Source organism: Crocuta crocuta, unplaced genomic scaffold, assembly GCF_008692635.1.
Source record: "Crocuta crocuta isolate KB4526 unplaced genomic scaffold, BGI_CrCroc_1.0 scaffold693, whole genome shotgun sequence".
Lineage (NCBI taxonomy): Eukaryota > Metazoa > Chordata > Mammalia > Carnivora > Hyaenidae > Crocuta > Crocuta crocuta.
In genome coordinates this window covers 337,820-361,486 of record NW_027527545.1, presented here as the reverse complement: position 1 = coordinate 361,486, position 23,667 = coordinate 337,820, and the positions used below count along the sequence as shown (strand labels likewise).

The 23,667-nt window shown below is 52.7% G+C and overlaps 2 protein-coding genes and 1 long non-coding RNA gene across 3 annotated transcripts in view; 1 reads left to right on the top strand and 2 right to left on the bottom strand.

Moving 5' to 3' along the window:
• DDX39A (DExD-box helicase 39A) overlaps window positions 1-260 on the bottom strand; it is a 7,752-nt gene extending 7,492 nt beyond the window's left edge. The window contains exon 1 of the mRNA XM_077765435.1: window positions 144-260. The gene's annotated coding sequence lies outside the window, so the exon portion shown is untranslated. The remainder of the gene's footprint in view (window positions 1-143) is intronic.
• A 7,305-nt stretch (window positions 261-7,565) lies between these two features.
• LOC144232555 (uncharacterized) lies at window positions 7,566-12,370 on the bottom strand. Its single transcript, XR_013335445.1, has 3 exons — window positions 12,224-12,370; window positions 10,593-10,769; window positions 7,566-9,428 (listed from the first exon to the last, which is right to left on the bottom strand). It is a non-coding gene; the product is annotated as an uncharacterized LOC144232555 (long non-coding RNA).
• Window positions 12,371-15,531: 3,161 nt separating this feature from the next.
• PKN1 (protein kinase N1) overlaps window positions 15,532-23,667 on the top strand; it is a 20,435-nt gene continuing 12,299 nt past the window's right edge. Inside the window, 5 exon segments of the mRNA XM_077765406.1 lie at window positions 15,532-15,599; window positions 16,561-16,864; window positions 18,901-19,052; window positions 20,332-20,458; window positions 23,389-23,534. Of these exon segments, the coding sequence (XP_077621532.1) occupies window positions 15,561-15,599; window positions 16,561-16,864; window positions 18,901-19,052; window positions 20,332-20,458; window positions 23,389-23,534 (768 nt within the window). The 5' untranslated portion in view covers window positions 15,532-15,560.

Here is a 23,667-nt window from a genome sequence, read left to right as displayed (position 1 = left end):
CGGCACCCGCCCCAACCGCCCCGCCTCGTCTCGCGCCCCCTCCTCCTCATCCTCCCCTCAACTCCCAGGGTCTCCCCTCGCCCGCTCGCCTGCAGGCCTGGCGGCCCCGCACCGCTGCCCCGCGCCCCGGGCCCATCGCTCACCTGGGTCTCCGTTCGCCTCCGCGTGCGGTGAGGAATGCCGTCCGACTCTGGTTACCGGTCTCGCGCCCCGACACGAGCCGCGGCGCTTCCTGCCTCCTGCGTCGGACTGCGGCTCTGCTCACTGGGCTGCCGGCATTTCATTCAAGAAGGGCGGAAGCGGTGATTGGATCCTGCAGGAGGCGTCTGGAATCTATTGGCGGAGGGAGGAAAGAGGGCGTGCCCCATGCCTCGGGTTCATTGGTCAATCTAAAAGTAGGCGCCCTGGCCGGAGGCCGACGTGAGCCCGTGCGCTGTCACGTGATTGGGGGCTTTTCCGTCGGTGGGCGTCGACATATTTAGTCCTGACAGCGGAAGCCGGCTTGACCTGGCTGCGGGCTGTGTGTCATCTTTGTGTTACGTGGTTTCTACGCTCGAACTCAGGGCTTTCGAAGTGGATATCGACCCGCGGCTTCTTGGTTCTCCAGGATGAGCCTCTGAAAAGGTCCTGAGAAGGACTGGGAGGTCGGAATGCCCGCAACGTGCAGAGGACAGTCTGCACCCGCAAGTGGCGCCGGGACCATTCAGGGCCCGGAGAGAAATGCTCCTGATCAACGTCTCGCATTTGCTGAGAGTGTTGTCCTGGGTCAGACTCTGGACTAGTAGCCAGGCAGGCTCAGGCCACAGACCCCGAACCAGGATGTTTCGGCCATGAAACTTGTTTAATTTTAATTTTTCCTTGTATTACATTTTCCGAACCTTATCCTCCTCCCCCTGCCTCTTAACTTTACGGAGGTAAAACTTCTAAGAAAAGGTCCCCCGAGTTTTCAAGATTGACAGGCGACTGACAATTGCCCGGTGAAGATAGAGAACGTATCCATCACCCCCAGAAAGTTCTGTCGTGCCCCTCCCAGGTCAACCACACCCTTTCCCCCTCACCTCATCCAGGCAACAACCCTCTGTGGATTTCTATCACTGTCAATGAGTTCTGATCTCAAATTTGAGATAAACAGCATCACGCAATAGGTGGCCTTTCGTATCTGGCTTCTCTGGCTCAACAAAATGGTTCTGACATTTGTTGCTGCGTGTTTTTGTTTCGTTTTGTTTTGTTTTCCTTGCTGAGTAGTGGTTGACCCTGTGGCTATGATGGGGTTTTGGAGTGATGGTGGGGTTCAGAGCCCACGGCCAAGAAAGAATTCTTGAAGACGTCTATGGTGCAAAAAGGTGATCTTATTAAAGCACAGGGACGGGACTCCGTGGGCAGAAAGAGCGGCTGGGGTGTGAAGAGTGACTGCTTCTGTACTGTGGAGGTGGGGGAGGTCAAGTCAAGAGGAAGTTTCTTAAAGGGATTTTCCATATGCTAAAGGAGACTCACAGATTCCTGGAGGGCGAGCTACTGTCCAGCTAAGGTGGTTTTTCCTTCTAGCAAAGAATTAGCCTTAAGACAGTAGGGAGTTCCTGGAGATCAGGCCATTGGTAAGAGTGCCCTCGTAACATTACGAAGATGTTTGTAATCTGATGGAGTCTCTATTAGTTTAACCGTTTGTTTTCTGTCCTTCCCTCTGTTCTTGGGCAGCTAGGGGTCCCAGAGAAATGTCACACATATCCCACCTGGGGTGGGGGAAGGGGGTGCTAGCTTGTGCTTTTCCCTCAGCTTGCCTTCTGCTCCCTCATCACTATAGCCCATATAGTTTCTCCTTTCACCCATTAAGGGACATCTCTTTGTTCCTAGTGTTTGGCCATTATAAATGAACTTCGTACAAGTATTTTTATGAACCTAAGTTCACTTCTCTAGGGCAAATGCCTAGAAATGGAATGGTCGACCGCAGGTCATGTGTGCGTTCTGTTTTAAGACATTGTGACAGTATTCCTGAACTGTTCCATTCCCGCTAGCACCCTGTGAAGGTTCCAGTTACTCCCGATCCTTGCTTATACCCGGTATTGTCGGTCTGTCTCAGCTATGTTTGGATTTGGGGATTTGGGGTGGTGGGGGAAAGAGAGGGGAGATAAGCTGGTCAAACATGATAATCCCGCCGCATAATTCCAGTCTCCCTAAGCTCCTGACACAGTTAAACCTTCCTCCACAGTTCTCCAGGAAGGTTCTAGCCTTTTTTTTTCTTTTTAAGTTTATTTTGAGAGAAAGAGAGTGCGAGCGTGAGCGGAGGAGGGGAAGAGATAGAGGCACGGAGAGAGAATCCCAAGCAGGCTCCGCACTGTCAGTGCAGAGCCCCATGTGGGGCTTGAACCCACGAACTGTGAGATCACGCCCTGAGCTGAAATCGAAAGTCAGATGCTCAACGGACTGAACCACCCAGGTGTCCCCCAGGTTCTAGCTTTTCAATTTCATTTAGTGGAAACTGTCTTGGGGCCCATGTTCGAGACAGCAGATTCAGAGCTGACATTGCCAGAAGTCTAACTTCAGCCAGAAAGCCTAAAGAAGAGAAACCAGTCAATGGAGAAGGAAGCTTTATATAATATGAGGTAGATACTGTAGGTAATAATTATCCCATAACACTTATTGAGCACCTCCTATGTGCCCAGCAGGGCCAGGAAGTGGGTAAGGCATGTAAAATCTAAGGGGGCACCAAAAACTGTCATCAAGTTAAATAATTTAAAATGTTTTTTAATGTTTGTTTATTTTTTAAAGAGAAATAGGGAGAGAAAAACAGTGTGTGACTGGGGAGGGGCAGAGAGAGAGGGAGACACAGAATCCAAAGCAGGCTCCAGGCTCTGAGCCGTCAGCACAGAGCCCGATGCAGGGCTTGAAGCCACAGACCGTGATCATGACCTGTGCCAAACTCCGACGCTTAACTGACTGAGCCACCGAGGAGCCCCTAGATAAACAATTTTAATGCACTATTTTATAATTTTTTCAAATTCTCGGGGCACCTGGGTGGCTCAGTCGGTTAAGCCTCTGACTTCGACTCGGGTCATGATCTCACTGTTGATGAGTTTGAGCCCCGCATCCGGCTGTGGGTTGATGGCTCAGAGCCTGAAGCCTTCTTTGGATTCTGTGTCTCCCTCTCTGCGCTTCCCCAACTCATTCTCTCTCTCTCTCTCCCCAAAATAAATAAGCATTAAAAAATTGTTTTGTAATTAAAACAAATTCTCAAGTAATCTCTACAACCAACATGGGGATCTGAACTCATGACCCCAAGATCAAGAGTCGCATGTTCCTCCAACTGAGCCAGACAACCCTTAATGCACTATTTTAAAATCAAAATTGGAGCGCCTGGGTGCCTTAGTTGGTTATGCGCCCAATTCTTAATTTCCACTCAGGTCATGATCTCACAGTTGTGAGATAGAGCCCCACTTCAGGCTCCACGCTAGGTGTGGAGCCTGCCTATGTTCTCTCTCTCCATCTCTCTCTCAGTCTCTCAAAGGAAAACAAATTATTGCATTAAAGCATTGTGTATCTTGATTTTGGGTACCTCCTTAAATGTCCCGGAAGCAAATGCCCCAGTCTCCTCACCCTGGTGCTCAGACTTGTTCTGAGAAATCAAAGTCTATCAAACTAACTGAATCCCCCACCTTGAGCAGATTAATGCGTGTATTAGCGTATCCATCATCAGGTGGGTGACCTGAGGTCCAGGGAGGGTCAGTCACAAAGTCACACAGCCAGCAGGGATCCAAGCCCAGGCCATCTCCCTGCATTAGACTTGGGCACCTCCTACAAAGGTGGAGAGGCACTCAGAAATCCGGAGAAATCTTGTGCTGGCGAAATAGGGGGTGCCCCAGGAAAGCAGATGAGAGGCAAGCTTGGCATAATTACCTCATCTGGGGTGAGTTCTGGAGGAGACAGCCAAAGCCAGGTGAGTCCTGGTGCAAAGTGTGAACATTAAAAAAGGGAAACCTCACGAAAGTGGAGTTGGGAGGCCAGAAGGGGGAGCGCTCATGCAATACACTCCTTGTGAGCCCTTTACCTTCTCAACCGGAAGAAGCCTGCATTCACTGATCAGCTGGGGAAGGTTTTCTTCTGCCCCAGCAACAGCCCAGCCAACAACTCCGCGGATGAAAAGCCACTATGCTTTGAGGGACGCCTGTCCGGCNGATAATGACCTGAGCCGAAGTCGGACGCTCAACCGACTGAGCCACCCAGGCACCCCTGAAGCATAGGAGTCTTGATCTTGGGGTTAAATAAAATCTTAGGGGTGCCTGGGTGGCCCAGTCGGGTGAGCGTCTGACTTCAGATCAGGTCATGATCTCGCGGTTCGTGGGTTCGAGCCCCTGCATCAGGCTGTACTGACAGCTCAGGGCCTGGAGCCTGTTTGGGATTTTTGGTTTCCCTCACTCTCTGCCCCTCCCCTGCTTGCACCGTGTCTGTCTCAAAGATTCTCTTCCTCTCTTTCTGCCCCTCCCCTCTCTCTCCCTCTCAAATAAAAAATTATAAAATATAAAATAAGGTATTATACCTTAAAAAAAAAGCTATTATACTTTGAAGTCCCAATTTATTCCAAAGCACTTTTTGTTTACAATAGCCCCTTCAACTACCACTTTCCACTATGAAAGGGCATTCCTCTATCTTGTTCTCCAGACTTGTCCACGGTTTTGCCATAGCTTGCTTTTCACAAATTGTAATTCTCTGCTATTCCCAAAGAAAGCCATCTTGTTGGTATAATATCTGGTGGCTTTATTTTAAGGTTAACAAAAATCTGGGTAAGCAGGAGAACACCCCAGCAAAGCCCCCATCCATGTAGCCAGGGGGAACTTCTAATCAGAAGCAAAGCAAAACACCAATTTTATTTTTTTTTAATGTTTTATTTATTCCTGAGAGAGAGAGCGAGAGAGCAGGGAAGAGTCAGAGAGTGAGGGAGATACAGAATCTGAAGCAGGCTCCAGGCTCTGAGCTAGCTGTCAGCACAGAGCCTGATGCGGGGCTCAAACCCACAAACCACAAGATCATGACCTGAGCTGAAGTCGGACGCTTAACCGACTGAGCCACCCAGGCGCCCCAACAAAACACCAATTTTAAACCCAGAGAAGATCAGAGCCTCCTAAAGTACATCCACCACTCAAGATAAATGTTAACATTTGTCATATTGGCTTGATTCACCTCAGAATTATTTTAAGATATAAACTATTTTTTTAAAAAAAATTTAGTGTTTATTTTTGAAAGAGAGAGAGAGACAGAGCGAAAGCAGGGGAGGGGCAGAGAAAGGGAGGGAGGCACAGAATCCAAACCAGGCTCCACGCTCTGAACTCACAGACTGTGAGATCATGACCTGAGCTGGAGTCAGATGCTTAACTCACTAAGCCACCCAGGCGCCCCTAAGATATAAACTATTTAAAAAACACCCACTCAAATGGCGAAAAAGAAAAGAAAGGATAGAACCAAGGGTTGGAGAAGCTCTGGAGTGACCAGAATTCTCAGCCACTGCTAGTGGACAGGTAAAATGGGAAAAACACTTTGGAAAAAGATTTGGCACTTTATAGTAAGAAGTGTTTCTCAATCTTGGCACTACTACCACTCTGGCTGGAACATTCTTTGCCGTGGGCCGTCCTGTGGATGGTAGGATGTTGAGCAGCATCCCTGGTCTCGACCCAGTAGATGCCAGTAGTGTGACAACTAAAATCGTCTCACCAGACATTGCTAATGTCCCCCCCGGTGGAGGAGGGGGAAAAAAAATCACTCCAGATGACATCCTTTGGGTTAAATATCATGATATGACTAAGCAATCCTCCTAGGTATAGATAAGACAATGAAACACTTTTCGCACCACAAAAAGATATAAACGATGACATTCTTTTCATAAGAGTCCCGAACTGGAAACAACCCAAATGTCCATCAACAAGTGAATGGATAGGGGCGCCTGGGTGGCTTAGTCGGTTAAGCGTTCGACTTTCGCTTAGGCCGTGATCTCACGGTTCGTGGGTTCGAGCCCCGTGTCGGGCTCTGTGCTGACTGCCAGCTCAGAGCCTGGAGCCTATTTCAGAGTCTGTACCTCCCTCTCTCTCTGACCCTCCCCTGCTCACGCTGTCTCTCTCTTTCTCTCTCCTAGAAATAAATAAAAATATTTTTAAAAAACACAAAAAACAAAAAAAAAACAAGTGAATGGATAAGAAACTGTGGTCTGACCCAGTGATTCCACTTCTGGATATTTACCCAGCAGAAAGGAAAATGAATTTGAAAAGGCATATTAACTTCTATGTTTCCCACAGCATTATTCACAATAGCCAAGATATGGAAGCAATATAAGTGTCCATCAACAGATGAACGTATAAAGAAGATGTGATATACCCACACAATGGAATATTATTCAGCTATAAAACAACAACAACAGTGAAACCTTGACATTGGAGACAAATGGATGGTCCTAGAGGGTATTATGCTAAGTAAAATAAGTCAGACAGAGAAATATAAATACTATGATTTCACTTACATTTAGAATTCTAAAATAGAAAACAAGTGAACAAACAAAATCAGAAACAAACTCATAAATACAAAGAACAACCTGGTGGTTGTCAGAAGGGCAGGGGCTGGAGGGATGGGCAAAATAGGTGAAGGGATTAAGAGCCTTAAACTTCCAGTTATAAAAGAAATAAGTCATGGAGATGAAAAGCACAGCATGGGGAATATAGTCAATATAATGGTAACAATTTTGTATGGTAACAGATGGTAATTACACATCATGGTGAGCATTTCATAATGCGTGTAATTGTCAAGTCAATATGTCATACATCTGAAACTAATATTCTGTGTTAACTGTACTTCAATTAAATACACACACACACACACACCTACCTACATACATACATAATCAACTGTTAAAAAAAGAATAAGAAACTGTGGTCCATCTATATTCTGGAATACCAGTAAAAATAAAAAGGAATAAACTATTGATATGTACAACATTATGGATGAATCTTTAAAACATATTTCTGGGGTGCCTGGCTAGCTCAGTTGGAAGAGCATATGACTCTTGATCTCGGGGTTGTGAGTTTAAGCCCCATGTAGGGTGTAAAGATTATTAAAAATAAATAAATAGGTGTACCTGGTTGGCTCACTCAGTTAAGCGTCCGACTTCGGCTCAGGTCATGATGTCACGGTTCGTGAGTTCAAGCCCTGCATCTCATGATGTCACGGTTCATGAGTTCAGCCCTGGAGCCTGTCTTCAGCCTGTCTCTCTCTCTCTTAAAAATAAATAAATAAAAATAAAAAATAAATNTGGGCTCTGTGCTGACTGCCAGCTCGGAGCCTGGGGCCTGTTTCAGTCTGTGACTCCCTCTCTCTCTGACCCTCCCCTGTTCACGCTGTCTCTCTCTCCTAGAAATAAATAAATAAATAAATAACAGTAATAAATAAATAAAACATTTAAAATATTTTTTTAAAAACCCATCATGTTCTTTGTGAATATATTAAAATCCACTGGGGTTGTACACTTAAGAAAGGTAAATTTTATGGTATATGAATTTTATTTCAATAGAAAACAAAGAAGACATGTTGACTGAAAGAATCCAGACATTACAAATCCAGATACATAAAAAATAAATTATACAATGATCCAATGTGGTATGAAGTTCAAGAACAGGCAAAATTAATCTATGGTGATAGAATTTCCATAAGGTCGCCTGGCAAAGGACATGGTACAATGAACATAGCTGGGGAGCAGACTGGCTGGTGACCACAGGAATGTATACATATAAAAATTCAGAGCTGCAAAAAGGATTTGTGTACTTCACCATATGTAAGTTGTGCCTCAGTCAAAATAATTAACAATGGAAAAAAAAAAAGAAAGAAAGAAAGAAAAGAAAAAGACATAGAGGCACCTGAGTGGCTCAGGCAGTTAAACATCTGACTCTTGATTTTGGCTCAGGTCATGATCCCACGGGTTCGTGGGTTCGAGCCCCACATCCGGCTCCTCACACTAAGAGTGTGGGGCCTTTTGGGGATTCTCTCTCTCCCTCTCTCCCTCTCCTGCACATGTGCTCTCTCAAAATAAATAAATAAACTTACTTAAAAAAATTTTTTTTAATGTTTTATTTATATCTCTGAGAGAGAGACAGCATGAGCAGGGGAGGGTCAGAGAGAGAGGGAGACACAGAATCCACCGGCTCCAGGCTCTGAGCTGGCTGTCAGCACAGAGCCCAATACAGGGCTCGAACCCACAAACTGTGAGATCATGACCTGAGCCAAAGTCGGACGCTTAACTGACTGAGCCACCTTGGCGCCCCTAAAAAAAGAAAATTTAAAAATAAAAAGGCATACCTTATAGTTAAAATGGAGGTCACGCGTGTTCACCTTCCCACTTTCACTCCCCTCCCCCACTGCAGAAATAACAAGCTAAATTAAAAAAGAAATGATACTGAACAATCACTGACCCCTTGCTCCGTGCTATATAAGAATTAATTTGGAGCACCTGGGTGGCTCAGTCGGTTAAGCGTCTGACTTTGGCTCAGGTCATGATGTCATGGGTTAGGTTGTGAGTTCAAGCCTCAGGCTGGGCTCTGTGCTGACAGATCAGAGCCTGGAGCCTGCTTTGGATTCTGTGTCTCCCTCTCTCTCTGCCCCCACCCCTACTCGCTCTCTCTGAAAAATAAGTGACCATTAAAAAACAAGAGAATGAATTCATTTAAGCCACCCAGCAACCCTATGAGGCTGGGTGCTGCTATTATCATCCCCTTTTACAGATGAAGACACGGAAGCATGGACCAGTGAAGTAACTTGCCCAGAATTTTACTGTTAGTCCATAGCGGTGCCTGGATTCGAGGTGCCCGGATTTGAGCCCGGCTCTCCTCACTCACCCAGGTACACTACCCCGCTTTGTTTTTTTATAAACTCGATACAAACTTTTACTTTCTGTTTTTTCAGTAATTGATATAAACAATATCAAATTGTATCATCTTCTACTTGCTTTTTGATTCCCACTTGTACACAATGTTTTTGAGTTTAGCTTTGTTGCTACATGTACTCTTTCTGATGCCAGATGAATCTACTCCCCTCTCTTTTCCTGGCCGCTGCTGGAGGAGACTTGGGTTTGCAAAGAGCCGTATCTTTTGAGAAACAATCCGTAGTCCCTCCCCTGCTAAGAGTCCATCAGGGGCTCCCGCAATCCTCAGGGTCAAGTTTGAACTGCAGAGATGTGCTGGAGCCTTTCCATCCTCCCATCTGCGGCATCTGGAATCTGTGCCCCCTACTTCAGGTTCATCAGCCCTAAAAACTCCAGCCATATCCCATCATGCTCTGTTTGTTCAACCATCTGTTCACCCGGCAGCTATTTATCGAGCACTTTCCACGTGCTAGATACTGTTCTAGGAGCCAGGGACCCAGCAGCGGACAAGACAGACCATGATCCTTGGGGAGCTGACATCCTGGTGGAGACAGACGAGTAAAAAAAATAGAGTTAAATGTATTAAAATTTGCAAGGAAGAGAAATCAAGCGTATGAGGATCAGAATTTGGTAGAGATGGGGTGGGGCCTGTTTTACGAGGAGAAGCAATCAGGGAGGACTTCTCTAAGAAGGCAACATTTGAACGAAAGTGGAAATGAAGTGAAGAGAAGAGAGAATGCCAAGATGCGAAGAGAAAGCATTGCAGGCAGAGGAGATAGCAAGTACAAAGGCCCTGAGGTCGCAATAGCCTTTTTTTTTTTTTTTTTTTTTTGAGGAGCAGTGAGGAGGCTGTGTGGTCAGAGCAGCCTGAGTGGGCCGAGCAGAGTGGGCGATCAGGGGAGAAGTCAGGACATGCCAGGTTCTCCCTCACCCACCTCTAGGGCTTCATTTCTGTTGTACCTTCAACCAGACACCCTTTTCCTCTTTATCTACTTTGCAGTTTCCTAATTTGTCCCTCAATGCCCAGCCCTTCTGCCTCTTCCATAGTAGTCCTGGGATACCTTTCTCCTGATGCCTCATGCCTCATTCAGCAGAGACTTATTGAGAACAGGCCAACTGCTGGAAAATCTCAGAGTGTGACAGTTACAATTAATAAAATAGGGCCATATTTTATAATAAATATAACAGGGCTTGGAAAGGTCTCTCAAAGAGGTGGCATTTCAACAGAGACCTAAATGATCAGAAGAGGCCAGTCTTGGGGAGATATGCTGCAAGGGCACTCCAGACCAGAAAACAGCCAGTGCAAAGGCCCTGAGGTTGGAAGCAAAGTGAGAATATTTGAGGAACAGAGGGAAAGCCAGTGTTGTTGGATGGGGATGAGGGGAGCAGACGGGGTACGGCCGGACGGGTGGACAGAGGCCCAACAAGACTACCTTGTAGACCAGGTGAGGGGTGCATCTTTTTCCTAAGACCCCACCAGAGAAGCAGGGACAGCAGGCAGAGGTGGGGAATGGGGTGTGACTTAGGGATTCTGAGGCCCCCAGAGGGGGCTGGAGAGGGGCCAGAGCAGCTGCAGGGAGGTGCCAGCGCAGTTATCATATTTGGTTGAGATCGCACAGTGAGTCCTTGGTCTCCTTGTTTCAAGCCCGTGTGTGACTGTTTCCAGTGCCACCAAAGTCCCCAGCGGGCATCGATAAATACTCACTGAATAAATGAAAGCCGGGAAGTTGGAGAGAGAATTTGGCAGGGTTCCCCAGCTCTATCCAGGGAGGGAGCCCGGGACCTGGCAGGCAGCAGGATGCCCATCCCTGGGCACATTGGACCAGTCCCCGGGGCCAGCTTGGAGCCTAGCTTTGCCACGTCCGCTCCATCTGTAAAAGAGCTGGGTGGAAGAATTAGAAGACAGGGCAGGGACTTTAAACATCCCACCTCCAGAACCGGGGACTTATCTGACATCTCACACCGTGTCCACTCACTCATTCCACAAAGATCGCGTGAGCATAGGTCAAATGCTGGGCACTTTCAGAGAGGGGTGACAGTTTCGACAAATAAAACAGGGCATGTCATATTTAAATATGACAGGGCATGGAAAGGTCTCTCAGAGAAGGGGAGGACATTTATTATTTTTTAAAAAATATTCTTATTTATTTCTAGGATAGAGAGAGACAGCGTGAACAGGGGAGGGTCAGAGAGAGAGGGAGATACAGACTCTGAAACAGGCTCCAGGCTCTGAGCTGGCAGTCAGCACAGAGCCCGACGCGGGGCTCGAACCCACGAACCGCGAGATCATGACCTAAGCAAAAGTTGGACGCTTAACCGACTAAGCCACCCAGGCGCCCCAGGAGGGGACATTTAAATAGAGATGATCAGATCAGAAATGATCAGAAAAGCCTCAGGGAAGATGTGTGCCTGTTTCCTCATCTGCAAACGAGGAACAAAAGAACTACCTCAAAGCATTCTTTTTTTAAAAAAAAAATTAAAAATGTTTATTTTTGAGAGACAGAGAGACAGAGCGGGAGTGGAGGAGGGGCAGAGAGGCGGGGACACAGAATCTGAAGCAGGCTCCAGGCTCTGAGCTGTCAGCACAGTGCCCTATGCGGGGCTCAAACTCACAAACTGTGAGATTGGGACCTGCGTCGAACTTGGACGCTTAACAGACTGAGCCCCCAGGCGCCCCTCAAACTCAAAGGATTCTTTTTTTTTTTTTTAACAAATAGTTTACTGTCAAAGGATTCTTTAATTCAATTGACAAATAATCCAGGAACAGCCAGGAGGCTGGTGTGTCTGGACGGAGCGAGCAAGGGGAAGAGGTGGAGGGAGGGAAGACAGGGAAGGTGAAGGAGGTAAATCGTGCAGGGCCTGTGGTCTTCGGGTAGGACTTAGGCTTTTACTATAAGAACGTGGGAACCACGGAGGGATCTAGGCAGAGGAGGGAGGTGACCAGACGCAGGTGTTCACAGGCGTTCCAAGGCTGTTGTGAGGAAAACATACTAGGAGGTGGCGGAGCCTGGAGACCCGAGAGGAGGCTAGGGCACTGGTCCAGGTGAGCAGTGAGACCTGACCAGGTAGGTGGGGCCGAGGAAGGGGTGAGAAGTGGGCGGATTCTGGATCCGTGTCATTCTCCTCCTCTTCCTTCTTTTTCTTTCTCTTTTAAAAAGTCCCCCCCCCCCCCAAATAAAAGAGGAAAGAAAACATCTCTCCCTGGTCTCTAGGTAACCGAAGTATCCGCAGCCCTCGGCGTTTCGGCTGATCCCTGGAGGGCGCTAATGTTCAGGCAGCGTCGCCAGGGAGCGCTCCCCGCCCTGAGCCCCAGGGACCAAGGTTTGGCTCACTCACCGGGTTTCTAAGGGATGTGGGGTCGGCCGCGAGCCAAGCTGCGCGCTCTCGAGACTCCAGGGACCCTGGAGAAGCCCCGAAGAGGCCTCTGCTCTCCTCCGCTTGGGCACGAGCCTGCTGCATTTATGGAACGCCACCTGCATGCAACAGCTCTGAAGGAAAGGATGGTCCACACTTTACAGCGGGGAAGATTAAGGCTCAGCAGCCACAGACAAGATCCTTAGGGCCCTCAGCGTGTCAGCGTTAACAACGGCAATAACATTAAAAAATGACAGCAGCCAACATTTATTGAGCGCCTACTGTGTTCTCAACACTTGGCATGCACAGTCTCTCTTTTATCAACACCGACGGGTGGGTAGGGTAAATCCCAGTTCACAGATGAGGCGCTCTTTGGACTTGGGGCTCCCCCAAGGCGTGAGATGCTGGGATTTGGACCCAAAAATCTGTCCAGAGATTGCCCCCAGGCCAAGGACGACCTTTCCCAGGAGCCCTGAGCTCGCAAACGAGGCGGGAGAGGAATTGTTTTTGTGGTTAGAGGGGTCCCGGGAGGCCCAAAGGCCTCTGCCACTCCCCGCTTTAACGCGGCTCGGTCTTTCCTTCGGGTTCCCGCGCGCCCCGATGGGGGACATCTGGGCAGAGTGAGGGTGCAGAAAGAGCCAAGGGCGAGGGGAGCAGACGACGCGACTGCGGCCGGGAAGCGGGACGGCCCCGCAGNAGGGCGGGGGGGGGGCAGGGCTGGGGGCCCCCTCCCCCGTATGCAGACACACACAGATGGGCACCAGCCTGCCACCCCGCCGGGTTCTCCGTGTGCCACCTTGAGACTATCACAGCCTTGGACTCACCTTCCACCTCTGTGACAAGCGAGGCCAGGGTGACTTCTGACTTTGCTCCAGAATCTGAGGCACATCGTGTGCCTCTCTCTGGCGCCCTCCTTACCGCCTCAAAAGCCCTCTTTTGTCCTGTGGTTGCTGTGTAACTCGGTTTTCGTCTCCTTCTGCACCTGCCCCCCCCCCCCGTCCCCTCTGTGTCTCCCCCATGATCCCCTGTCCCCCACCCCAGTCCTGCTGATGGCCTGCCAGCCTTGCCGTGGAGCTGGGCGTATCTGGTGTTGCCGATCACATAAGGTCAGACCTCGGGGCCGGGGTGGGCGGGGGTTTCTGCCTCTACCCCCAGCCCTGGGAGAGCTGTGTAGGCACCCCTGGCGCATGCACGCACTTGGCATGTAGCAAACACGACCCGAGAGGAGGCTGTGAGTCCTGGAATGAGGCTGGGCCTGTGCTATGGNTGACCCATTTCTTACCCCCTCCTGGTCATCCCTCTCTTGTGCCTGCTTGGGCCTGCCACCCTGTCCCTCTGTCTGTCCCGACGTATGCTTGTCTGTTCTGTGTCCGGCAAACGGATGTCCTGTCCAGATTCCGGAAACGCCCAAAGCATTGAAATCTCCGGACGTGAGGGTCTAGGTCCCTGGCTGCTCTGGGAAGGGGGGCTGGATGTGGGTCTCCTGTGCCTTGGTGGGCAGTGGGGGAGCAGGGAATCTCCAAGGCTGGGCCCGGCTTCTGATTCATGGGTTCGCCTTGCTGGCCCACGGGTGACCTCTGCTCTCTGGGTAGGAGTGAGTCACCCAAGGGAAAGAGAACCCAGGAGGCTGGACCTCCCTCCCTCCCTCCCTGCTCTGCGTATTCTCAGGCCTCAGCTTCTATTCCTCTCTGCCTGGATTTTCCCCATTTGAGCTGGCCTGGATCTTGGCCGAACCCCCGCTCTGCCTGCTAGGGACGGGACGGGACGGGGCTGGGTGGTGGGCGGGGACTGGCTGCCAGCTGGTAGTATTAGGTGAACTTGGACTTAAACTCCAGCGCTGTCCCTGTCTCCCTCTGTCGTGGAGCCACTGCCTTGGCCTCTCCAAGCTGTGGTTTTGCCCCCAGAACAAATGGGCCTAAGAGGGCATTTGTCGTCCAAAGGGAGAGATGTAGACAGGCCTGTGCTCTGCAGGTGGGGCTGCTGGGAAGTCCTTGCGGGAGGACATGGTCAGCAGCCCAGGGTGTGAGTCTGTCCTTCCCCGCAGGGTTTCTCAGCCTCAGCACTATTGACATTTGGCGCTGAATCATTCTTTGAGGTGGGGGCACTCCTGTGTCCCGAAGGCTGTGGAGCAGGCTCCCTGGTCTCAACCCAGGAGATGCCAGGGGCACACCCTCCCCACCTCCAGTTAGTGAGAACCCAGAATGTTTCCGGAAGTTGCTGAATGCCCCGGGAGGTGTGTGTGGGGGTAACCTACCCCCTCCCTGATCTGCTGCTGTCATCTCTCTGAGCCTCAGTTTCCTCAGGATTAATGTCAGGGGTCGCTGGGATGGGAGACTCATACTCTGGGCATGCATAAACCCTCCCTGGGGGCAGCTGCCCTCCAGGTAGGCTGGGAGCCAACGAAGACTTTCCTCATCTGTGAAATGGGCTCTCCCGGCAGGGGTTCTCACGTAGTGCCAGGCCTCCTGCTTAGCTGGTGGTCAGATTCTGGGCACTCCCGTTTTAAATCCCAGCCCTTCCTCCTGCTGGCTGTGGGACCTTGGGGACAAGTTATGTCACCACTCCAGGCCTCAGTTTCCTTGTCTTGAAAATGGGGAGATAATAGCACCACCCTCCCTCCCCCCCACCATGGACACACATTAGTTGACCTAGGTGGGGCTTGTAATAACTGCCCTTATCATTAAGAGTCATCCTTGGCCTTCAGTGGGCCGCCGGTTTGTGGGCACCCTCACCTCAGAGCGTCAGCACTGGCTTCTCATGATGTGGGTTTCAGAGAGGTGGCCTGGCCCGGCCCTAGCTGTGGTCACGGCAGTGGGTGAGCAGATCGAGAGGAAGCAGGAAGTCAGGACAGCCTGCATCTGCAGGAAGGGGGCTCGCCCATATAAGCACTCATGTAAGCAGGCGTGTGCACATCAGTGTTCATTGGGTAGGCATGGGGGTGTGCCCTCCCTGGGCTGCCTGTGTTCCGTGCACACGCCTGTAGGTACATGAGACAGTGTATACATCCAGGTCAGCCCCTGGAGCCTGTCTATACTCAGGGGAGCCTGGTCTCCAGGTCCACGCTAGCGGGCATGTGATGTGTGCGCACCTTAGCAAGTCCTTGGACAAAGAGCGGGGGCTCTCCCTGGTTGCACCCTGAGAAGCAGGCTTAGTCCTGGGGGAGGCACTGAGGGAAAAGGTCCTCTAGATGCCCCGGAGCCCCGGAGCCGGCCCCACGCAGGGGGTGCTGGGAGCTGGCAGGAAAGAGGAAGTGGCGGTCAGGAGGCCCTCGCAGGGCTGGGGTTCAGGAAGAGGGCGGGGCCCTCAGCCCGGACCCAGGATGGCGCAGGCCAATCCCCCTTTGGACCTGGAGCTGGAGGTGGGCGCTGGGGTCGGGGTGGGGGGCAAAGAGGACCCCAGTGACACAGGCCGGAGGCCCTGCCCTCAGTGTCTCCTGATTCGGGACCAAGGGGAGGAGACAGGTCCCTGGCCTGGGAGTTTTCTGTCTTGAAGATGAAAATACGTGGGGCTTTTTGAGGCTCCCAGGCCAGGGCAGAGGAAGAAAGAGACGGGGCGGTGCTCTGTGGGGTCCAGGTGGAGGGGCTGAGAAGACGGGAGACAGGGCTCGTCCCGGGACCTCCCAGTGCGAGGACACAGCAGGGGAAAGACGGGGCCTGTCCCCAGATGTCCTTTGGAAGGAGGGGAGAGGAGGCCTGCCCTCGGCACCTCCTGTCTGAGGGCATGGGCATGGCCGAGAGGGAAAGGGGCCCGCTCTCCAGATCTCAGCCCCATTGTTTGCGGGAGGGGGGCAGAGGCCAGCCCTTGATACTTTCTCGTTTGAGGAGCAGCGAGGGAAAATGGGGCCTGCCCTGGGGACCTGATTTTAGGGACGGCAGAGGGGAGTTGGGGGTCTACCCTCGGGACCTCCTAGTTTAGGGAGGGCAGCAGAAGAGAGAAGGGGTCTGCCCTCAGGACCTCGTTTTGGCGGGCAGTGGGAGATAGGGCCTGAACTTGAGGACCTTCTAGTTTGGGAGGGACACACTGGTGAGGTCATAGGGCCTGTGTTCCCGAATCGTGGTGGTAAGGAAGAGAGGAGACTGTCCTTACTTACGGGGTCCCCTAGCCTGCAGGGACAGAGAAGGAAGAAGGCTCTGCCCTTGGGACCTCCCAGTTTGGGGGCCTTAGGAAGCAGGGAACGGGCCTCATCTCATCTCCCAGTTTTTTTGGGGGGGGTCCGAGTACGTGGAGCGGGCCCTGTCTTCGAAGCCCCAAGCCGGGAAGGGGCTGGGCGCGGGGGGCGCACCGTGGGGTCCCCGCTGACCACGCCCCCTCTCCCGCAGAGCGAGCCGCGCAGCTGGTCCCTGCTGGAGCAGCTGGGCCTGGCGGGGGCGGACCTGGCGGCGCCCGGGGTGCAGCAGCAGCTGGAGCTGGAGCGGGAGCGGCTGCGCAGAGAGATCCGCAAGGAGCTGAAGCTGAAGGAGGGCGCCGAGAACCTGCGGCGGGCCACCACCGACCTGGGCCGCAGCCTGGGCCCCGTGGAGCTGCTGCTGCGCGGCTCCTCGCGCCGCCTGGACCTGCTGCACCAGCAGCTGCAGGAGCTGCATGCCCACGTGGTGCTGCCGGACCCCGCGGCCGCCGCCCGAGGTGAGGGGGGGGTTCTCCAGAGGAGGGGGCGGGTCCACTGCAGGGGTGGGGTGGAGGGCGCGCCCCCTCTCTCCCAGAGCGGTGCACAGAGCCCCCGGGAGACACACGAGGTGGCGACGGCCTGCAGCCTCGGCATCCGATCCCGGTAAGCCCCAAAACCAGCACCCAGGGCAAGGTCTATGCAGTCACACCACTAACCCGGACAACACAAGGGACCCACACAGTGTCACATGAGTATATCTTAAGACTCACACGGTTGTACCAACATTTGGACAACAGCCAAAGATTCTTTTACACATTTCTTTAATTTTCGTTTTGGGGCCCCTGGGTGGCTCAGTCGGTTAAGCATCCAACTGCGGCGCAGGTGTGATCTCACGGTTTGGGAGTTTGAGCCCTGCACTGGGCTCTGTGCTGAGAGCTCAGACCTGGGAGCCTGCTTCAGATCCTGTGTCTCCCTCTCATTCTTCCCTTCCCTGCTCATGCTCACTCTCTCTCTTTCTCCCTCTAAAAATAAATAAACATAAAATATAAGAAAATAAAAATTATTTGTGGCCAAAAACTCATAACATAAAACTAATCTTTTTTTTTTAATGTTATTTTAAGAGAGAGAGAGAAACAGAGCCTGTGAGCGGGAGAGGGGCAGAGAGTCACGCAGAGAGAATCCCAAGCAGGCTCAGCACGTCAATGCAGAGCCCCACACGGGCCTTGAACCCACCAACTGTGAGATCATGACCTGAGCCGAAATCTAGAGTCAGACACTTTTTAATTTAAAAAAAAAAAAAATTATGTCTTTATTTGAGAGACAAGAGACAGAGAGCGAGTGGGGGAGGGGCAGAGAGAGAGGGAGACACAAAATTTGAAGCAGGCTCCAGGCTCTGAGCTGTCAGCACAGAGCCCAGCATGGGGCTTGAACCCACACACTGTGAGATCATGACCTTAGCCGAAGTTGGATGCTTAACCGACTGAGCCACCCAGGCGCCCCTGAAATTTATCATTTTCAGTATACAGTTCTGTGGTGTTAAGTAGATTCACACTGTCGTGCAAGGCATTACAGAGCTTTGTATCTTGCGACCAAAGGGTCCTCCCACATCACATCAGTAGCCAGAGACCCTCGCACACAGTCAACCCCAGCACCCGGATGACGCCCAAGGCCTAGGCACTATCGCGAGAACACCCAGAGACTTCCATACCTCCACCTAGCACCCAGAGAAACACACACATGGTCCCAGCCACACACAGACAGCATCTAGAGCCCCGTGCACGTGGTTACACCAACCCACAGAGATGCACACATACCGCAACCCTGACAGACGCACAGTGTCCCATGAACAGCTAGCGACGGATACGTACAGTCAGACCAGGTCCACAGACTCTGCCAACACCCATGCACCGGCTCGGCCTGTCAGCAGCCGGAGCCCCACACTGCCATCGCAGTGCTCAGACATCGTTCATTCGACACCTGGCGTCTCCTGCGGTCACATCTGCACCTAGAGTTCCCCAGCCCTGCCCCCACGTCACACCACTGTCCAGGGGCTCACACAGAGTCGTGCCGGCATCCGGGGACACACGGGTCTGGCTGTACCAACACGTAGCCATTGCTGGTTCAGACATTCTAGGTGTTGTGCCAACAATTAGAAACACGTGTGTTGGGTCACCCCAGTACCCAGAGCTCACACCCGGCGTCCTGCATAGGTACGTGAGCGCCTTGGGAAACACTCAGTCACGCCAGTGCCCTGTGAGCAAAGACATAACCACACCTGAGCCCACAGACCCTCATACAGCCGCGTGGGGAGTGGGGGGGGGAGGGGCTTCTGTACAAAGTCACACCGACACCAAGGACTTACATGCACCTGGACTTTTGCCCATGCTCCTTCACACCGGTCTTGTCCCGGTGCTGAGGGGGTTTCCCTGGGCGGGCTGCAGTGGGGGCAGAACCCAGTCTGGGCGAAGGCTGGATCCTCTCAGCTGGGCAAAGCCTCTTAGGCAGATGGCGGTGAGGGCCGTTGTGACTTTGTTCTCCCCCCCCCACCCCTTAGATGCCCCCCAGTCTCCTGGTGCAGGTAGCCAGGCCTGCTCGGCCACCAACCTGAGCCGCGTGGCCGGCCTGGAGAAGCAGCTGGCCATCGAGCTGAAGGTGAAGCAGGGGGCAGAAAACATGATCCAGACATACAGCAACGGCAGCACCAAGGTAGGGGCCATATGCACGTGCACCCCGACGTGCGTGCTCGCAAACCCCAGCGTGCACGTTTGCCCGCCTCCCGCATGCGTGGGTGCGCCCCATGTGCACACGCACCCCCACGTGCGTGCTTTCAACCCCCCACGTATGCATGCGCCCGCCCCCCCCACATGCATGCACACCAGTCAGCAGATCACCGGCTCGGGAGTGGGAACTGTAGTGCCACCCACGTCTCTCCCGCCCTGTGGGAGGCTGGGACCCTCTGGGTTGGGGACAGAGGGACTGATGGGGGACTTGGAGGCAGGTCTGGGGCGTGGGCAGCTTGTAGGGGGCATCTGAGAAACAGGATGACCGTCCGAGATGTCAGACAGACACACAGCAGAAGCTGTTCCCCACACTCAGTCACGCCAGAGACTCGAGGGATGTTCACAGTCAGGGCGACGTTCAGCCTCATTGCTGGTGGCATCTCTCTGTGACATACACCCACGTGGTCAGGTCAGCACTTAGATGCACACATCCTAACATCTAGGGACACACAGAGTCCTATCGGCACTTGGCACGCATCGACACTGTCATAACATCTAGAGACACAGCCGTAAGGACCCTTTGGGAGCCGCGGAGGATGCCTACCACTGCCACCTCCAGACACAGAGACAGATAGTGTCAAGCGATACCCAGGGACACATGGCACAGGCCACCAGGGCGCCTTGGGCACGCAGACACACAGACCATTAAATTCACACCCAGAGACTGGAGGTGTCACACAGATTGGAGCTCTCACACCCACACCCCAGTCCTGGTGTCCCTGGAGTCTACTGACTGCAGACTGGCTGTCAAACACACCCACCCGGTGACCCTTGGACTCACCCATGTGGCTCGCGTCAGGGCCACACCCGCCTCAGGGAGCACTCACCCACGTGTGTGCCATTCTGACAGCTGACTCGAGCGCGGTGCCTCCTGACGCCAGGCGCGGCTCTGAGCCCTGCGCACCGATGGGCTCCTTCGGTCCTCAGCCTGGTGGTGGTCAGCGCCGTCAGTCTCCCCATCCCCGCAGAGGCGGAAGCAGGCCCGGGGAGGCTGAGTGGCTGGCCCGTGGTCACGTGGGGATTAGGTGGCAAAGCCAGGATTCAAACCCACGGGCTATGTCTCCCCTGTGCTCCCAGGAATGCATGGAGGTGCATGCTGTCCCCACATCGCCTCTGTGACACACTCACCACAGCCCGCACAGGGTGCACAGAGGACCAGTGGGCAGACCCCCACGTGCCCTTACCATCCATCCCCCTACCTCCAGGACCGGAAGCTGCTGCTGACGGCCCAGCAGATGCTGCAGGACAGTAAGACCAAGATCGACATCATCCGTATGCAGCTTCGCCGGGCGGGCCAGCTGGAGAGCCAGGCGGCCCCAGAGGATGCCCAAGGTGAGCCCCTTGCCCTGGGACAGACTAGCCTGCCGTCCACCTGGCAGAGTTCTGCTCCCAGCCCCATAAGCAGACCCTTTCTGAGGCAGGGAGGTGGCCGTTGGGACTCACGGTATGACCGGAACCCATTCCTGACCCTCTCTGGGACGGTTTCCCATTTTGTCCTGTGTGAGGTTTGCCCTAGATCAGGTATTAGCGGACTACAGCCCGAGGACCAAGTCTGCCACTGCCTTTTTAGTTATGTAAATAAAGTTTTATTGACACACAGCCATGTCCATTCATTTACTATCTTCTGAGGCTGCTTTCGCAGTGGCTACCAAGGCTGTGTGTTCCGCAAAGCCGAAAAGATTTACTCTCTGGCTCTTCATGAAAAGATATGGCAGGCTCCCGGATGAGGTGGCCCCCACTGTGTAGCACTGGGGGTGTCCACAGTGTGTGTCAGTGTCCGTGTGTGGGTCTGTGTATGAATCCCTGGGGGTGACTTAAGCTGATTATCAACCTGAATTTGTAACCGGATCTTGATGTGTGCAAGGACAGCTGTGTCTGTGCTACTAATGTGTGTCAGTATTAATGTGACATTGACTGTGGGGACCAGGGGCCATGCGCATGTCCTGGTAACCATGACGGTTTGCGTGTCCCCCAGTTTAACAGTGTTAGCTGTTAGCAGGGATTAGTGTGTTCGGCTGCTGGAACAGAATGCCACAGACTAGGTCCTTACAAACAAGAGAGATTTCTTGCTCACAGTTCTGGAGGCTGGGAAGTTCAGGATCAAGGTTTTTGGTGAGAGCCCTCTTCTGGGTTCACAGATAGCTGCCTTCCTGCTGTGCGTGTCCTCCCATGGGGGAAGGGGGGAGGAGCTCTCTGAGGGCCCCTCTTACAAGGGCACTGCTGCCATCCATGAGGGCTCTGTCCTCCTGACCTAATCACTTTCCAAACACGCCACCTTCTAACACAATACCGTCACATTAAGAGTAAGGTCTGTCTGTCCCTCCCTCCCTCCTTCCCTCCCTCCCTTCCTTCCTTCCTCCCTTCCTTCCTCCCTCCCTCCCCCACTCCCTCTTTCTTTCTTCCTAAGTTTATTTATTTTTGTGAGAGACAAAGACAGCTTGAGTGGGGAAGGAGCAGAGAGACGGGGAGAAAGAAAATCCCAAGCAGGCTCTGCACCGCCAGATATAGGGCTTGAACCCATGAAATTGTGAGATGATGACCTGAGCCAAAAACCAAAAGTTGGTTGCTCAACCAACTGAGCCACCCGGGTGCCTGGGGTTGGGTTTCAATATATGAATTTCAGGGGAACAGAAACATCCGGTCCATAGCAATGGGATCTATAACTCGGATGACAGTGTGTGCGTGTCTTTGGGGAAGGGGAGGTGTTAGTGCAGCTGCTCATCTGTACCGGGAATGCCTACGTAGGTTTCTCAGTGACGGCGTGTGACGGTATGGTCATGTCCCTGTGCCTGTGGGTGGTTTCGTAACCTTGGGTAACAGTACGGTTTTGTCCCTGTAAGTGTAAAAGTCCTGGCGACTCTCTGGACACACGTGACGGCAGGCCTGGGGACAAGAGTGCGACCGTGTTTGTAAGACAACATGCCTGTGAACGTCAGGGTTCCTGTGATGTTGTGTCTGTGTCGGTGTCTAAGGGAGTGTCATACCGTGACTCTTTCTGAGCACCAATGGTCTGGGTCTGGGTCAATATATGGCCAGTGGGACTGCCCTTGGAACCTACATCCATGGACAGCGTGACTGTGACCTTGTGCCTCTGGTGACAGTATGTCCTTCTGCCTGACCCTGTGCCATTGGGTAACTGTGGCCATCCTGTAATGGGCCATGGCCGTGTCCCCGTGACTTCCTACTGGGTGTCATACCCAGTCTGTTTCCCTGCAACATTTGAGCCTGTGGGTATTGGTGATGTTTTCCTGCCTGTGCGACAGTGTGATGGCATTTCTTTGCCTGTCTATGTGCCTAATCCACGTGGCAGTGTGATTATGGGTCTCCCCGGGCTGGAGCTGGGGCCCCAGGAGTTTTGCAACAGTGTAAATGTGTCCCATAAGGATGTTGATGTCTTGTGATCATGTTGCTCTGCCCCGTGACAATATCCCCGTGTGGCGGTGAGAATGTGTGTGCCCCTGCCTCTGGGTGACCGTGTGCCTGTGCTGGTGACAAAGCAATAATGTCGCTGTTCCCCCATGAGTGACAGTGTGGCGATGTCTCTGTGTGACCGTGCCCTTGCTCTCCCAACTGCATTGTGTGTCACCACGTGGATGGTCACATTCGTTTACCCAGAGCCCTACTGGAAGAAACGGGGTCATTTCCAATCTCTGCTCTTAGAAAGGAGGCTTCAGTGAAAAACCATGTACGGATGTCAAGTGCAGAGGTGTTTCTATGGGATAAAGTTCCTGAACTGAGTTTGCTGAATCAAAGGGCAATTACATTTACGATTTTGATAGATATGGTCAAACTGCCGCCATTGGAAGGCAGTTAGTAAAAGTTACCTTTTTTTTTCTTAAGCATCCCTGTGCCTGTGTGACTGTCTCCTTCTGACTATCTAAATGGCCATAGTGTCCCTGTGACAGTCTCTGGATGAAATGGGACCCTGCCAACACATCTGTCCTTTAAGCCTGTGTTGATAGTGTACCTGTGTACATGATTGTCCCTGTATGACAGCCTAACTCTGTCCCTGGGATGGTCCCTGTGGGTGACAGTGTTTGGAAGAAAGAGTGATTGCATTTGGGTGGAAGTGTGACTGCCTGCAGGTGACAGTGCGACTGTGACACCGTCAGCCCTTGATTGCTTGGGGAAAATGTGACGCATCTTGGTGGTGGTACGTCTGTGGCCAGTGCCCGTCCCTGCGGATGCGTGCATATCTCGGGCTGGGGTGGTCGGACCCGGGTCTTAGGTTGGCCTCACCTCCTGGCATCCCACGCCCACAGGGAGTCCAGACCTGGGGTCCGTGGAGCTGCGCATTGAGGAGCTGAGGCACCACTTCCGGGTGGAACACGCGGTGGCCGAGGGCGCCAAGAACGTGCTACGCCTGCTCAGCGCCGCCAAGACCCCGGACCGCAAGGCAGTCAGCGAGGTGAGGGGCGGGACTTTGGCGGGGGCGGGGCCCCAGCGAGGGGGCGGGAATCGACCCAGTAGGGCCTCCAATGGTGAGGCTTCGGCAAGGGGCGGTGCCTCGGCGGGGCGGGGCTCTGGCCTGGGGGGGAGCA